The sequence below is a fragment of the Terrapene carolina genome, unplaced genomic scaffold, assembly GCF_002925995.2.
Source record: "Terrapene carolina triunguis isolate 2854851 unplaced genomic scaffold, T_m_triunguis-2.0 Scaffold189, whole genome shotgun sequence".
Lineage (NCBI taxonomy): Eukaryota > Metazoa > Chordata > Testudines > Emydidae > Terrapene > Terrapene triunguis.
Window position 1 is genome coordinate 13,591,991 of NW_020664540.1, and position 16,479 is coordinate 13,608,469.

Genomic DNA, 16,479 nt, shown 5'->3' on the forward strand with positions numbered 1-16,479 from the left:
TATATATATATATATATATATATATGTATATGTGTGTATATATATATGTGTGTGTGTGTGTGTGTGTGTGTATATATATATATATATATATATATATATATAATTTCACACAAAAGTAAGATGTTCCCATTTTAAATATGGGATGTCCCAAAACAATGAGAAAATTCTGTTTAATGCAAGACTATTGTATACAATTACTAAGAAGTCATGAATTTTCAGAGTGCCTGTCAAATAACATTAATACCTTCTATAGAAGGAATGAAAATATCTCCTGTTGAACTGGAGAGGAAAGGTTTCTTTTGAGTATATACCATGGCTCTCTAAACTTCTGACAAGGGGCGTAAATTGGCTGACGTAAATTGTTTTTGAACAATTAGTCTTCCTGGAATAAATAGAAAGCTCTTTGCATATATTGATTGTAGAACAGTGAGGCAGTGGCCTTTTTTTGTGGGCCATGCAAGGGAATGTGAGTAACTTAGAGTTTAGTTCTGGAACCATGCAAACTAATGAACCAATCAATATAACTTTCAAAACACTTCTAAATCTCTAAAGTGCCACTAGTAGAACAATAAAACTTTTTACTTTCATGGTAGAAATATTCTTGCGCTTTTTTTTTTCCACTGCAACCATTGGAGATGAAGAAAGCATTTAAAAAGTCATCTTAATTATGATATTTTGGTAGCTTACACATGTACCTCATTCAAAAAATTAGTTTAATTTTGAAATACCTGCAAAATGTACCCACTGCGTTCATGTTTCTCTTCATTTATATCTGCACTCTGAGTTTAATGTTGTACATAATTTTAATTCTGGGATTGGCAATCTAGGTTTATTTTTCTACTACATGAATTCTGAATATGAAATAGAACTATCTTAAATCCACCACTATCTGTTCTCATTGAGATGATGGATGGGCTAGCATGCCTATGATTGCAGTGGCAGACACCAGTATGAATTAAAAGCCAAGGACATTTTTTAATATTAAATATTTTATGCAGTAAACAGTCACCTTTTTGTCCTCCTGTCATAATGTTCTGCCCTTGGGGAGGTCTCTAGAACTACTGTGGGAATTTTAATGCTTGTCACATTTGAAAGACTGTTAGAATATATCTAGCTTTCAAGGTGAACAGCAACAAAGTCTGCCACTAATTCTGTTTTGCTATATAAAGATGGCCTCAAGTCTTTTTTGTTGTGCCTCTATACAGTTTTCCATCCACAAGCCTGGTCTTGATGGGCAAAAAACATCTTGTTTGTTTTTTATCCAGTTGAGTTGAATAGGATTTGAAAAGCCACCAGAACAGAACCAGCTAATGCAGATTGACACTTAAGTTTAACCCGGGGTCTCAAACACATGGGCCGCATGCCCACCCCCGGGATTGCCCCCTGTGGCGTTGCGAGCCCCGCACCGCTCTCTGAAGCAGCTGGCAGCACACCCCTTCGGGCCGGGGGGGTGGGGGGAAAGGAGGCAGAGGGCTCCTGCATTGCCTCCTTCCAGGCACCGCCACCCCGCAGCTCCCATTGCCTGGGAACAGGGAACCGCAGCCAATGGGAGCTTCGTGGGAGATACCTGGAGGAGCAGCAAGAACAGCACACACACGGAACCCTGAGCCCCTCCCCCAGGGGCTGCAGGGACATGGTTCCAGCTGCTTCCTGGAACGGAGCAGCACGGGGCCGGGGGCCAGGGCGGGCGGGCAGGCAGGCAGGGAGCCTGCACTGGCCCCGGTGCGCGCCGCTGCCGCCCCGCAGCTGCTCTAGGTAAGTGGCACTGGGCTGGAGCTCGCACCCTGAACCCCTCCTGCACCCCAACCCCCTGCCCTGAGCCCTGCCACATCCTGCACCCCGACCCCCTGCCACAGCTGACTCCCCTCCTGCACCCCAGCCCCCTGCTGCACCCTGACCCCCTGCTGCACTCCTCACCCTCTTGCACCCCACACACCAACTCCCTGCCCTGGGCCCCCACCACACCCTGCACCCTTTCTGCACCCCGTGGGGGCAGTGTTGGGGTGGGGACTTCGGGGAAGGGGTTGGAATGGGGCAGGGAAGGGGTGGGAAGAGGTGGGGCAGGGCCTAATGGAAGGGGTGGAGTGGGGACGAGGCCAGAGGCAGCGAGGGGGGGTGTCAGTGATGCGGCCCTCTGGTCAATGCACTAGTCCTCATGTGGCCCTCATGGTCATTTGAGTTTGAGACCCCTGGTTTAGCCTGTCCTTTTAACGGGGTTTTCAAGTTAACACACTATGGGGCAGAGAGAATGGGGACCTGGACTGGATTAACCATCATCAGTGGGCTCTTGGCACAAACACGTCTGGGGCCCTACCTTCTAATATAAATAACAAGCAGCAATACAGCATACACATAACTGTTAAGCCTGCTTGCCAAGCTAGACAATCAGGAAAAGGAATTTCAAAAATTCATGGTGCTTTAAAGGGGAGGGTGAACTTCCAGTCTCCTGTGACCCCTGGGGCAGTGGCATTCACAATTGTGACCAGGTGGTGGTGGTGCATTGTTGTAATGTGGCACTTACATGGGTGGATCTTCTGGGAGCTATTGCTCATCCTGCTGCTCGAGGTGCAATTAACCATGATGGGGGGGGGGGTAGCTGGGCTGAATTTGAGTGGTGTTGCTGCAGGCCTGTGCACCAAGTGGCATTGCCAGTCAAGTCAACAAAGTTTCTTTCTTTGTCTGTGCACAAATTTGCCCCTTTCCCCCTCCAATTTGGACCATAGGCACGTGCCCTAGTTTCCTTTTTTTCCCTCTCAAGACATAACCCCCAGACATCTCGGATCCTTATTTCCTCCTGTTTTCTGGAGAGCTCCAAAGAACTAGAATGAGTAAGATATCCCACAGTAGGCTGGAACCTGAGATGCAGCTTCCGCACTTCTCCCTTGAGGGAAAGAAGAGAGGCTGGGACTTGAAACGCTCAAGTTTCCGCCTACTGTGATGTCACGTTCTTGCTCAAAGTCTCTAAAAGAATCATCCAATAAAATGGAGAAAGTTGAGACCTGAGATTCCTTTTAATGCAGGAAAAGAAGCTTTGTTTTTTCCTTCCTCCCCCCCCCCCCCCCCCCCAACTTTGACCCAGTCTCCTCAGTAGCGTGGAACATAAGTGGGTCTGCTCTTTGAGCACCTTCAGTTACCAGCTGGGGGTTCTAGGTATCTAAAATCTGCCCAAGAGGCTGTGCATGGTTGAGCCTGACTTTGCCGCATTCTCCCTTGAAATTACTTGGCTAGAAAACTGCGATAAAGCAGTCTTCTAGCCAATTGCCCATTGAAGACAATTTAACGTTTCTCTTTGCTAGTAAGACAAATGGAAACAGCAGGTATGCCCAGACAAATCACATGTTCACAATCTGAGCTCACTCTAGGGGTATCTTTTTCCTAAGAAGGGCATGCTGAAGGGTTATCTTTCTGTCAGAGGACATCTCTGTGCTAAGGCCTTGTCTATGTTACAAACTTTGGATGATGCAAGTTACGCTGATGTAAAGCCGCTGCAGTTTGCTTATTGCTTGTGTGCTTCCATACTTGACTCCTGATAAGTATGCCAGCTCCCTTGTCGGTGCACAGTGCAGTGTGCCAATATGCAACCCACCTCTGGGAAGTTTGGGCAATGCATAGTGGGACAGAAACAAGTCACACAGGGGTGACTAGGAGCAAGGGGTCAACTTCCCAGTATGCAGCTGTCTTCATCCCATGTCTTCTATATCTCATAATTTTTTCCGCCTTTTTTTTTTTTTTTAAATCTCATGAACCCATGCAGCCCTCCTTTGTCTCCGCCATCTCTGACAGAAGCATGGAGCCCGTACAGCCCTGCACTATTGTCATAAGGGTCACAAGCACAGAACGCATGATCCTCGGTATCTGCAGAGCCATAAGAAGAACTGAATTGGCGGGGAACATGTGACGATTTCTTGGAGGACAGATTGCTGTGGGACATAGCAAGAACCAATTAAAGGTTGTTGGTGAGGTTGATGGAGCAGCTGCAGATGGTGGAGTGCTGCTTCTGGGCCTGAGAAACAAGCACTGACTACTGGGATTGTATTGTATTGTATTGCAGGCTTGGGTTGATAGGTAGTGGCTGCAGAACTTCTGGATGCAAAAGGCCACAATTCTGGATCTGTGTGCTGAGCCTGCCACAGCCTTCCAGTGCATAGTAGATGGGGAGCAATAGGTGGCAGGTCTTTCTCCATTTTGGCACAAAACCACTTTGCCAGAGTACATCAACAGAGAGAGCTACTTTTCTGTGGTTATGTAAGTGTTGATAGCTAACTGACATCAACAGTGGTTGATCAGGGAAAGGGCATGACACTCACATCTTTTAAGAACACAGAACTGTTCAGAAAGCTGCAAGCAGGGACTTCTTTCCCAACCAGCAGATTTACTATTGGTGATGCTGAAATGCAAATAGTGATCCTGGGTGACCCAGGCTACCCCTTGCTCACCTGGCTCAGGAAGCTATACATGGCCACCTCGACCATACTAAGCAAAAGATTCAAGTACTGGCTCAGCAGGTGCAAAATGACAATTGAATGCTCTTTTGATTAACTGAAGGGATGCTGGCATTGTCTAATCTCAAGATTTGATCTCCGGGGGGGAAAAAAAATTCCCAATGGTTACAGCTCCCTGCTGTGTCCTGCATAATATCTGGGGAGGAAGTTGCTTCTGGGTTGCAGGATGGAGGTGGAGCAGCTGTCTGCTGAGTTTGAACAGCCAGACACAAAGGCTATAGAGCTCAACGTGGAGCTGTACAGCTCCGGGAGGCTTTGAAAGAGCACTTTAACAGTGAGCCACAGTAATGTGTTGTGGTGTAGTGCCTCTCGGCTCTCTGTGAGCTGAGGGGTGAAAACATGATCTACCTGGCCCTGGTGGTTTGGGGCCCCTTAAGAATTGTAGAGTGCTTGGGGTGCATCTATGAATATAACGCTGACCACGTACCTGTTGATTTTGAGGTGCTTGCTGTACATTTATGATTATTACACTTTGTCACTGAACCTATGAGGTCTCACTCTGTACAGTAACAAGTCAGAAGGGGCTTTCAGAACTGCTAGGCACTCTGCAGCATGTGTTGTGAACTAATAAAGATTAACCATTTTCCAAATAGAATTTTACTCCATAACAAAACCAGTGCAAAGAAAAATCTTCAATTTAAAAGCACATCCATTTAAAAATGTAAGTTCTGTTCACTAATTTATTGAGATGGAACATTCATGTCCATCTTACGTACCCACGCTCACCTGTGAAATACAGCAACCGTGGTTATGTGATGTTGTAATTGTCCTCCAGTCCCCCAGCGTGTAGGGGTAGGGATGTGGCTGCTGATGCCACATGAAATATTGAGGGTGGGGTATGATGTAGGATGGTGCTGTAATGGAGTTCTCTCTGGACTGCACAGGGAAGCGAGCCTGTGACTGTTGAGCCTGAGTGAGACTGCCGCATCTGTTGGCTACTGGAGAAGCCCCATTATGTCCTGGTGAATCTCCCTCTACTCTTCCAGCTAGGATGCCTAGGTCTTTCTGCTGTCTGCTCTTCCTTCTCCAGGCTGTCTGCAGTGTTCACCTTCCAGGCCCTTTGCTCACAGACAAGTAACCCTGACACTAGCACCTGCTGCAGCTGTCCCAGGGTGGGGAGAGCCACTGAGCGGGCAGCTTGAGCTGGGGAGGGGGCTTGGAGTCCACCTGAAGGGGACAATTGGAAAAACCTGTTAGGGAAGGAGAAGAATCAAGATGCTGAGCTACCGGATAAGCTGGCGTAGGAGTTGAGGTGATGATTTTATTATCCAGTTCTTTAATTTTAAAGGACTGGGAAGTGAGAAGGGAGAAAAGGAAAATAGGAACAGTTTCAGGTCCGGAAAAGCAGTCTGCTCACGTACCCAGGTGTATATTTTTGCTGCTAGAGAAAAAGTGGAAGGAAACTAAATCTACAGACGTACTGAAGGGAATCAAGGGGAAATACTGAAAGGAAATATTTTTGATGAAAAAGGGAATTGCTCAAAAAGATGTTAGATGAAAATAGTTCCTGAAAACAGTACATGAGAAACCCACTCACAAAGGACCTCAAGCATATGAATAGAGAGAATGAGCTATATTCCATCAATAGGCACCTCTGACTGTTTGGATAGCTAATGGACACGTGAGGGCCTACTAGGTGAAGAAACCCCACTTGTGGATAAACTTGATGCAAAGAGGTACAGCCACTGGAACACTGAATCTGTGCAGCACTTCAGGCCAAAGAGAAGCAAAGAACAGGACAGCAAGACTGAAGCTGGACTTGCAGCCAAGGAGCGGAAAAGTTGATTCTTCTCTGAAATGAAACAGCATGTTGAGTAATCTTTTGTTCTTAAGAACAATGCTTTGGCATTAACTGAACAGAGTAAGGAAGAGTACCATGTACAAACTCACAAAGGTTAATGTGTTGGTAACCTGAAGCTTCTTATTGTAAGTGGCAAGTACTTGGTAATGGTCTGTACCCGTGGTTCTCAACCAGGGGTGTGTGTACCCCTAGGGGTACACAGTGGTCTTCCAGGGGGTACATTAACTCATCTAGATATTTGCCTGCTTTTACAACAGGCTACATAAAAAGCACTAGCAAAATCAGTACAAACTAAAATTTCATACAGACAATGTCTTGTTTATACTGCCCTATATACTGTACGCTGAAATGGAAGAGGAAATATTGTACTTCCAATCGATTTTTATAATTGTGGTAAAAATGAGAAAGTATGCAATTTTTCAGTAATAGTGTGCTGTGCCAGTTGTATGTCTGATTTTTTTGTAAGCAAGCAGTTTAAATTTGGTGAAACTTGGGGGTACGTAAGACAAATAGGACTCCTGAAAGGGGTACAGTAGTCTGGAAAAGTTGAGAGCCACTGTTCTATATTTATCTTCCTGGTACAGCTTTTGGGTTTTCCCCTATTAAGTTCTAAAAACTTAAAATTATCTCTTGTTTTGTATTGTGGTTTGCCCCTCTCTCTCCTTACAGTTAGCCCACCTTAGCATAGCTGGATCCCTGCAATGGTCTGCAGCATGGGCTTGTAGGATGTCTTCAAACATGTTATCCTAAGTCCTTCTTTTTTCCTCCTTATCTGGCCTCCGGCATTGCACGGGTGTGGAGGGGCAGCTGCAGATAAAACACACACAGTTACCATTGTCCATATAGTCAAAATGGAAAGTGAAAGTGAAGAAGATTCAGACCACCCTTCCTTTGCTCCTGTAAACTTTTTAAACCAGACATGCTTACTGACACTTTTGCACGGTGCCCTCACAGCACCAGCCCTGGTGAGGATGGCCCTCCAGGAGTGAGGGGAACGAGGAGGAGGGAATTGCTCGGTTGCATGAAACTGCGTATAAAGTCATAGCACTAAATGCTGGCACCAGTTTCCACAGGTAGTGATGGCTTTAGCTGATATCTCACTCCTGAGGGTAACAAAGGCAGAGCTGCTGCTGCTGCTGGCGGCATCCCAAAGCTGCCTCGTCCTGTATGCTGCTAGCAGAGGTGAAAGTGAGCCGGTACGGGCTGGTACAGTGTTCCAGTAAGGAAGTGGCCAAAGCATTCAGTAATAAAAAAAAAATCAGATTTATCGCTTGAATTAAATACATTTTACGTTCTCTAGAAACAAAATGCTCCTTTTCAGTTTTTACTTCTTGTCAGGTGGAAGACGTTCATGTGATTCGAAACGTTAGCTTTTGAGTGCCAGCATGGTAACCGCTTGCGTCTTATTGGTCACGTCTGTCATGTCAGGCGCGCAATTTACAGTAGAAAGCACCCGGTGTGACTGTCCCCTCCATTGGAACACTGTAATTAAATGTAGTTGATTGCAGAATCATACACTGCATAATTCAGCCTTCACTAAGAGGGAGCAACTCACCAGCAGAATGGATTATAGTAAACATCCCTCTCTGCAAGCCAACAGACCACCCCTAAGCATAGTTGGAGAGGGAATCCGAGTTGACCTTGGGGATTAGGGGAACTGAAAGGCAGCAGGCGGGGGGCGGTCTAAGGAGGGCAATGCGAGCAGGACTCAGTGTGATTTGTGCAGGAAACCCATAGGTGCCAACTTTCCCCAGCGCCGGTGAGTGCTTGCACCCCCTGGCTCCCCCCGACTCTACCCTTTCCCCACCCCAGCCCCGCTCCCATTCCAACCACTTCCCCGAACACTCTGCCCCCTCCCTGCCCCTATTGGACCCCTTCCCCAAATCCTCACCCTGGCCCTGCTTCTTCCCCGAGCGTGCCGTGTTCCCCCCCTTCTCCTCCCTCCCTCTCAGCGCTGGCCGCGCCCACAGCTGTTTCGCAGCGCAAGCACTGGGAGCTAGGGGGAAAAAGTGGGCACGTGGCACGCTCGGGGAGGAGGCGAGGCGGAGGTGAGCTGGGGCGGGGAGCTGCCGGTGGGTGCTAAGCACCCACCAGTGTTTCCCCGTGGATGCTCCAGCACCTACAAGGAAAACCCCTTGCTCCCCACCCAGTTTGCTCTTGGGCTGGTTTTCCTGTGGGCTGCCCACTCTCCAGCATGCAGATCCACACGCGCGGGCCCTTGGGGAACGAGGCAGCTTGGGGGGCGAGTGTTGTGTGCACACTGCAAGACAAAGAGGTGACTTTGCACTCCATGCCCAGGGCGCTGCGCTCTGCTCCCAGCCCTTGGGTTCATTCATTATCCAGCCAGCTGCGGAAGGGAGAGCTCACCTGGCTGCAATTGAGGAGAACCAGAGCCAAGGACCCTCCTTCCTTCTCCTCTACCCTGGCTCTTTGGGGGAGTCTCTGCAGCAGTCCCTGTTGCAGGTGGCTGTGGGGTGCCAGAGGCAGGAGCCAGCAGCGAGGAGGGCGGGGGGCAAGGCGTGGCGCTTGGCAGAGCGCGAGCTGGGTTCCGAAGCAGCTAGTGCCCCGGATGAAACTTTTGTCTCGCGCCTCTTTCCCACTGGCGCAGCTTGCTGCTGTTTGCTGGTCTGTGACACCCTGCCCCCAGGCCTCTGCCCGTCTTACACCCTAATGGGCATGTTTAAACGTGAAAGTGAGGAAATGGGGGATTGTCCATCAAAAAGAAGAGCAACAAATGAAGAAGCTGAAAGCCCTTCACAAAAGGGTATGGCTACACAGCGGACATTAAAGTGCTCCTGTAAAGTTTCAGCACTGTAAGTGGCAGTGTAGACAGTGCTCCCAGCACTGGGAGCTGTTGCCCTCGCAGAGGTGGTTTTATTAGTGCTGGGAGAGCTCTCTCCCAGCGCTGGAGCCGTGACTACACAGTTACGTTAAAGCGCTGTTGGCTGTGTAGACATACCTTTAAAGTTACTACCAATGCTCTAGAATAAAACTAGTAGAGAGCTACTGTATCAGTCATGCAAAGGGATCCATGAAGTTAAGTGTGTAGGAGTGGAAGTGGGAAGGGGGGGTTGCGATACGACCGTACCAGTAAGGAATTTAAGTTACTTTCGCCCCCGGCTGCTAGGCGGTGTACTGAAATGGTGCCTGCCAAAGTTCTCATTGACTGGCATGGGAGAGAGTCCTACTGTGGAGAAATAGGGCTGCCATCCCTAGAAACCTTCGGAAGAGGATTGCAGAATACCTCCATGAAACTTAATGTAGACCAGGCCTAAGAGTTAGAGACCAGGAGAAAGAGAGTGTGCATGTGTGCGTATCCTCGCTATATTGCACCAGTGACTCAACCTGGTTCAGATCTGCGTTGTAATTGCAGACAAATGGACGCAGCATGTAGTCCTGTTCTGGGGGGATCTTGCCTACTCATGACTAGCACCTTTAGGCAGGGTGAATACAAACTGATTTAAAAAAAATAAAGATAGGATTTTTGGACCTAAATTAAATATGACATTTTTAAAAATAAACCTTATTTGAAATTGACAACTTATGTTAAGGCCTAAATTTATTGTAATGATTTAAAATAAATATTTAATACATATTTGCTGCCAAGTTTTAAAAAAAGTCAGGCCACTGAATGGGTGGAAGTCACTGGCCATGCACCTGGAACCAGAGTTAGAAGTGCTAAGGTGGATTTTGACCGCAGTAGCATCTTCTGCATGTGCGCAGAGAATATTTTCTTCACTTCAGTTTATGCCACTAGTTCAGGTCAACGTTTTGATTAATTCAAAGTTAAGAAACCCATTGGGAGTGGGAAAGAGAGAAGCTGGTTTTTCCTCTTCTAATCTATGAATAAAAACTAGGTGTGAGAAGATGAGGTACTAGTTCTAATATCTTGAACAGTTTATTTCTGGTCATTATCTGGTCAATTCACTAATTGCTTCCTTTTTGTTTAACAAATCGGTTTGTTTTAAATGCAAAACATGTTCTGATTAACTTTTTTGTAGGTGTCCAGCACATTTAACATAAAGTAAAAATTAAGAATCTGAATCAATATAAATTAAGCTATATAATTGTTTAATAACTAAGGATAGCTATAGTGTATCCTCTTTCTGGTAGCAAAAAGAAGCACCAATTTAGTTGAAATACTGTATTTAGTTGCAAATCAGCATGTTTTATTGGTTACCAACTAATGAGAATCAGCACTTCTGGAGAAAATAACTAAAGTACAAATACAAAACATGATTAAAATCAACTATTTATTATCAAGACTTTCTGCTTGTTGATTTAACTTCATTAAAATCACTTTGAAAATCAATCCATCCTGATCTTAGGGGTCTGTGCCTTCGGTGATACTTGTCCAGCTAGTCATGCCAATAAAGTCTTATTGAGTTTAATTGTTTATACTTTCCTTAACATGACACGGCTGCTGTACAATCGAGTAAATGTAATAGTTAAAGCATGCTACTGAAAGTCAGGGCTTCTGGTTCTGTTCCTACCTCTGCTGTGATTCGTTGTGTGACTCTGGATGTGTGATTTTGAGATCCTTCTTAAACACTCAGATTCAGTATTTGGAATAGTAGTAGGAAATGTGTTCATTAATTGCAGTGCATAGAAGCAAAACCCCCTCTCCTGCTGTCACACAACTGTTACCAGTAAGACAAATTAGTCAGTAGAAAATTGAGACATTTTTAATGAACATTTAGAAACCTATGATAGGACTTAATTGAAACACTTTCAAGCGTCTCTCTGCAAAACTAACTTTAACAACTGGTTGCATTTTATAACTTGGATCTCACATTTTGTTACATCAGAAAACATGAAAAATTCCTAAACCTAACATGGTCATTGAAGTCTGACCTAATGGGGCTATTGCTAAATATAGTTTTATCCAAGCTGTCTTTTTAGAAACTTGCTGTTTTTAAATGACCACGTATAGAACTGCATTTGTAAATCTAGCAACTTTTGTTTGAATAAAGAAACATAACCATCTGTAAGATAGCCACAAGATTCTTTGCATAACTGTTTGATTTTTACCTTTCTTAATGCACACCATTTCTTACTGTATGCAGAGCATTCATCTCGGCCCAAAAGACAATCAAAGTCCACCTTCTGTAGCACTGAAATTACACAAGTGTTAGAGATTCAAAATGACTCTATTTTCAGTGACAACTTCATAAACTTTCAGGATAGCAGAAGCTGGACTTCATGTCCAAAGTTCATTGTAATGATATGTCAGATTTTTGAGAGTAGCCAAGGCTTGTGTAAGTTTGCATGCTTTTCTATATTTGGTTTTGTTTAATTTGATTGTACAAAGCTGCTGAAAAGTTTAGCTGACATTCTCACTTTCTGGCTGCAGTATTCTACCAATAGGATTTTTTTTTCCTCCCTCATGCTTAAAGAAACTGTCCCTTTATATTCTGTGAACTTTCTTAGTGATCCTGAGATCAAGATAGTATGAAGGTATAAAGGAGAAGGAAGATGCATTGTAATTCAGATTCTTCTTCCATCTCTCCTTGCCTGAGCATCAATTAGCTTCAGAAGTTCAGAGATGTGCTTGTGGAACTGTTTTTTTTTTTTTTAACGCCTAGAATATATTATTTAGTGTACAGCATTTGTACTGTTGGGCATCTGCCTTTTGAGGTTGGCTATTTTAAAAATGCTTGTTTTTGGTGCTTGCTTGTTAGCTAGTTCTTTAAATGCCCAGATTTTAGAAGTGGAGAAGACAGTCTTTTTACAGTAGATGTTAGCTATCAGCTGTAACTCAGATCAACTAATTCTATGCGTTAGCAGTATATGATCACAAGAGAATCTGCTTTTAATATAACACCAGAGGATTGGCAAAGCCTTTCCATCAATGGATGTACTTTGCAGCGTAATTTTAGTTAGCTTCCTTTTTCATTGTTGATAAAGTCTGAAATCCTAACAGAAGCTCAAAAGGGTTCTTCGTCACTGGAAATTTTTCAATCGAGACTGGATGCTTTTCTGAAAGGCATTATCTAATTGACACAGGAATTTGGAGGGGTCGTTCTATGTCATGTGTTCTACTGGAGGTGAGATGATCATTCTGGTGCCTTCTAGCCTTACGCCTGGTCTACACTGGGGGAGGAGGGGGTTGTCGATCTAAGTTAAGCAATTTCAGCTACGTGAATAACCTAGCTGAAGACGACTTACTTAGATCGACTACCGTGGTGTCTTCACCGCGGTGAGTCAACTGCTGCTGCTCCCCCGTCGACTCTGCCTGCACCTCTCGCCGAGCTGGAGTACAGGAGTCGACGGGAGAGCGCTCGGGGGTTGATTTATCGTGTCTAGAGTGGACGCGATAAATTGACCCCCGCTGGATCGATCGCTGCCCGCTGATCCGGCGGGTAGTGTAGACATACCCTTAGAGTCTGTCAGTCTATGAAATACACAGGTGATCATACTCTTAATATTTACTTTATGAGTAAACCTCTAATTTTGGTAAACTTTTTAGGACTCTCATGCATACATGTACATGACCTTCTGTGGAAGCATTTTATTTGCAATAAAAATATATATAGCAGACATTCATTTTTGATAAAACTTTTTTTATGCCGACACATAGCCCACCATCTTCAAAAAGTGAATCAAGTGCAGTGGGGCAGCTTGCAACACACCAGTTGAGGGTGGGGGGAGCATTTTTGTCCCTAGTCTTGGCAGCTGACCTGACCCACAGCATAATTTAGAGCAGCCTCAGAAACCTCTTACATGCTGTTTTGCTCCAGTGATCCTTGCTGGCAGAGCACACTGTGTGGCCCGGCTGCTTATGTTGTTGTGAGAGGGGAGGGATTAGAACTGTGTAACCAGTTCTAAACCAGCCAGGGATTCCCCCAAGCTTGGGAAGATCCTCATTTGCTCACTTAAGGCAACTTTAAGTCCAGGGACGGCTCCAGGGTTTTTGCCGCCCCAAGCGGCAGGGGAAGAAAAACTCAAATTGCGATCGGCGGTACTTTTGTGGCAGCTCCACTGCGCCGCTTTCTTCTTTGGCGGCCGGTCCTTCCCTCGGAGAGGGACCGAGGGACTTGGCTGCCGAAGAGCCTGACGTGCCGCCCCTTCCCCTTGGCCGCCCCAAGCACCTGCTTGCTGAGCTGGTGCCTGTAGCCGGCCCTGTTTAAGTCCCCTTTGCACCACTTAACCAGTGCAAATGAGATTTGGCAATACTAAGGATCTGCCTTACCACACAAGATGTCAAGAAAGACAAGGTGATAATAGGAGGATTGAAGAAGGAGAGAACAGTGGATACCCTTTAAGCAATCAAAATCCTAACATGGTTCATGAATTGCGCTCTCCCTTGCCTCATGTCAAGTAAATCTTACTAGCTTGTTGGATTCTGAGGAAGGAGTTATGTCATTATTCTCTATGTATGTTCTCCACCTATGGAACTGTAGACAAATGTCAAAGTAGTTCAGAGTAGCACTTGCATTGTTGTTGATGTAATTATCTTTAAAAGTGTAATGGGGGAAACCGCATTTGTCATGTTCGAAGCACAAAAGAATCCGAGGCAGTGTCATGCAGCAAGTGGGAGTGTGGACTTCCATTCTGCATTTTGCAACATACAGTATGTGCTGCAGGTATGTGTGTGTAGGTTATTCTCTATCTGAGATGCCTTTGAGGGTATGGGGGTGTGTGTGTGTGGGGGTGTCTGTCCCAATTTGACCTCTTCTATAAAGAGGCCTGATTTTCAAAGGGTCAGTGATCTCTTGATGTTAGTAGGTGCTATTTGTGATTGTTAGGGGTCGGGTATGGGGTTAAATAACTTGTTTTTCACTAGATTACTCTAAAAGGGAAGTTTAAAAAAACGATGCTTCTGTTTGAAAACCTCATACCCTTACTTTCCTCACTGGTTACTTATAAACAGTATCTTTCTTGTTTTATTCATTTAAGGACACTTTGTGTAGAATCAGTTAGACTTTCGTCCCTGTATAGGTGACCAGTTTCACCTTTTGGTTGTGTGGATCTCTTGTATTGCAACGTGGGAGAGAGAAATAGGCAGTAACTGTAAAACCTCAAAAATTGACAAGGGGAATGAGCAGCAGATGCCTTCAGTATGAGATCTTGGTTGTGAGATCCTTAGTAAGTCACTTGAACTTTTTGTGCCTCTGTTTTCCCTCCTAGCCTTTGTCTTGTCGCTAATAATTAATATTGTGGTGGTGCCTAGAAGCCCACTGTGCTAGGTGCTGTACAAATACATAACAGAGCCAGTCCTTGCCTCAAGGACTGTCTTCCAATCGAAGTAGAAGAGAATAGACAACAGAGACCTATAACAGACAAGGGAAGCACAAAGAAACAATGAGACAATACTGCTTGCTCAAAAAGCAAGTGGTTACAACACACCAGTTTGCTAACTGCTTAGGTGCTGCCGGAAAAAATGTACAACCTCTCACTGTATTTCTACAACATCTGAAATCGCTGTCCCATTGTGTTTGTTGTGGCCACTAGGTGCTATTGGAATACAAATAATGCATCTTAAAATACTTATTTGAAACTGACTAGATTTCATGTTAGAGAGAGGTGAGTGAGGTAATATCTATTATTGGACCAACTTCTGTTGGTGAAAGATACCAGCTTTTGAGCCGTACTGAGCTCGTCAGGTCTGGGAAAGGTACCTACACTGCATTTAACAACAGATTTCATGTTGATTGTCACTTTTTTTAATGAATACATTTTTAAGTAGAAGTAAAAACTGTTCTTAATCTTTTTTTTTCAAATTACTTTCCCCCCTAGATGTCAAGAAAGATTGGTCAGATCATGCACTATGGTGGGAAAAGAAGAGAACCTGGCTCCTTAAAACTCACTGGACCTTGGATAAGTATGGCATACAAGCTGATGCTAAACTCCAGTTCACTCCTCAACACAAATTACTCCGCCTTCAGCTTCCGAATATGAAGTACGTGAAGGTGAAAGTGAACTTCTCTGATAGAGTCTTCAAAGCTGTCTCTGACATCTGTAAGACGTTCAGTAAGTATCAGATACTTAGAAAACTAAGAGGCCTTCTTCTGGTAGCTAGACAGCTGTAATTGCTTAGTCAGTTTAAAGTGGCATTTATCTTCAGTGTCAGCCTTGTAGAAAATCAAACATGAAGTTTAACTTTTTCTCCTGTCTTGGGTTACACATGCTAATGCTACCTAATGATCTTCTTTTGTTTTACTGCCTGGGAATAAGATAGGACTAGATTTTCATAAAAACCAAGTTGTCAGTGTAATTATTTAATTGACGGTCCTTAAGTTTGTAGACTTTCAACTATCTTAATTGGTAAAGAAATCTTTTGTCCATCAAGATCAAACATAATTTTTAACAAATACAACCTAGGGAAACAGTCCTTATTAAACAAGGATGTACTCAAACTTTGCCATTTTGTTAAAATTGTTGGCGTTACCTCTTAATTTGTATGTAAAAGCACACTGGATAACTTAAAAAAAGCCAGTTTCAATTTAGAGGCTTTGTTTATCTGCCAGGTTCTCCAGTGGAGAATCAAGTTAGTGACCAAATGAGGGTATTTCACCACAAAACTGTCTGGTGTAGTGAAAGCATTGGTTCCATCTTCCCTTGTCTTGCTGAAAGTACTTTCGCTTTGCTCTGCCTGATGCATGTAGAAGAGTGTTCCCAAAGTCTGTGAATGGCATCGAAGACTACATCTATCCCTCCTCCCCTTGGCTGGGAAAGAGGTTCTAGGAACCCTGTACCTGTACACTAGGCTTACCGCTTGTGTGATTGCATTTCACTTCAAAGCTCCTGTGGAGAACCCCCGCTACCTATCCTGGCTATTGGGTGTTCATGGTCTCCAGGGTCTAGTCTTTCTCTCTTCACTCGCCAAATTGTGCATATTAGTAATACATTCTGATTGGAGGAAGTATGTGTAAGAGGTGGTTATCTGTAAATGTCTACCTTTAGTTTAATGGTTACCGCCTTCTAGTTACCATCTCCTCATAGCAAGTCTGTGTTAGTCTTGCTTACGTGGGAGGATTGTGCTGTTTTCCTTCACTCAAAGGCAGTCTCCGCTCCAAAAGGAAATGAGCATCAGAGTGCTGTCTTCCTAACCGGAGTCTGCAATTTGAGCTCTGTCATAGTAAATCTATTTTGGTTTTCAAAAAGAAGATCTAGATTACTCTGGGCTGACTCATTATGTCATTAGGCAGGAAGTGTTCAGCTATAAGTGAACTG

General features: G+C 44.6%; 1 protein-coding gene across 4 annotated transcripts in view; it reads left to right on the forward strand.

Moving 5' to 3' along the window:
* FERMT2 (fermitin family member 2) overlaps window positions 1–16,479 on the forward strand; it is a 97,447-nt gene that overhangs the window by 22,500 nt on the left and 58,468 nt on the right. For all 4 annotated transcript variants that reach the window (XM_026654323.2, XM_026654324.2, XM_026654325.2 and 1 more), the window contains exon 3: window positions 15,043–15,276. In XM_026654323.2, the coding sequence (XP_026510108.1) occupies window positions 15,043–15,276 (234 nt within the window). The remainder of the gene's footprint in view (window positions 1–15,042; window positions 15,277–16,479) is intronic.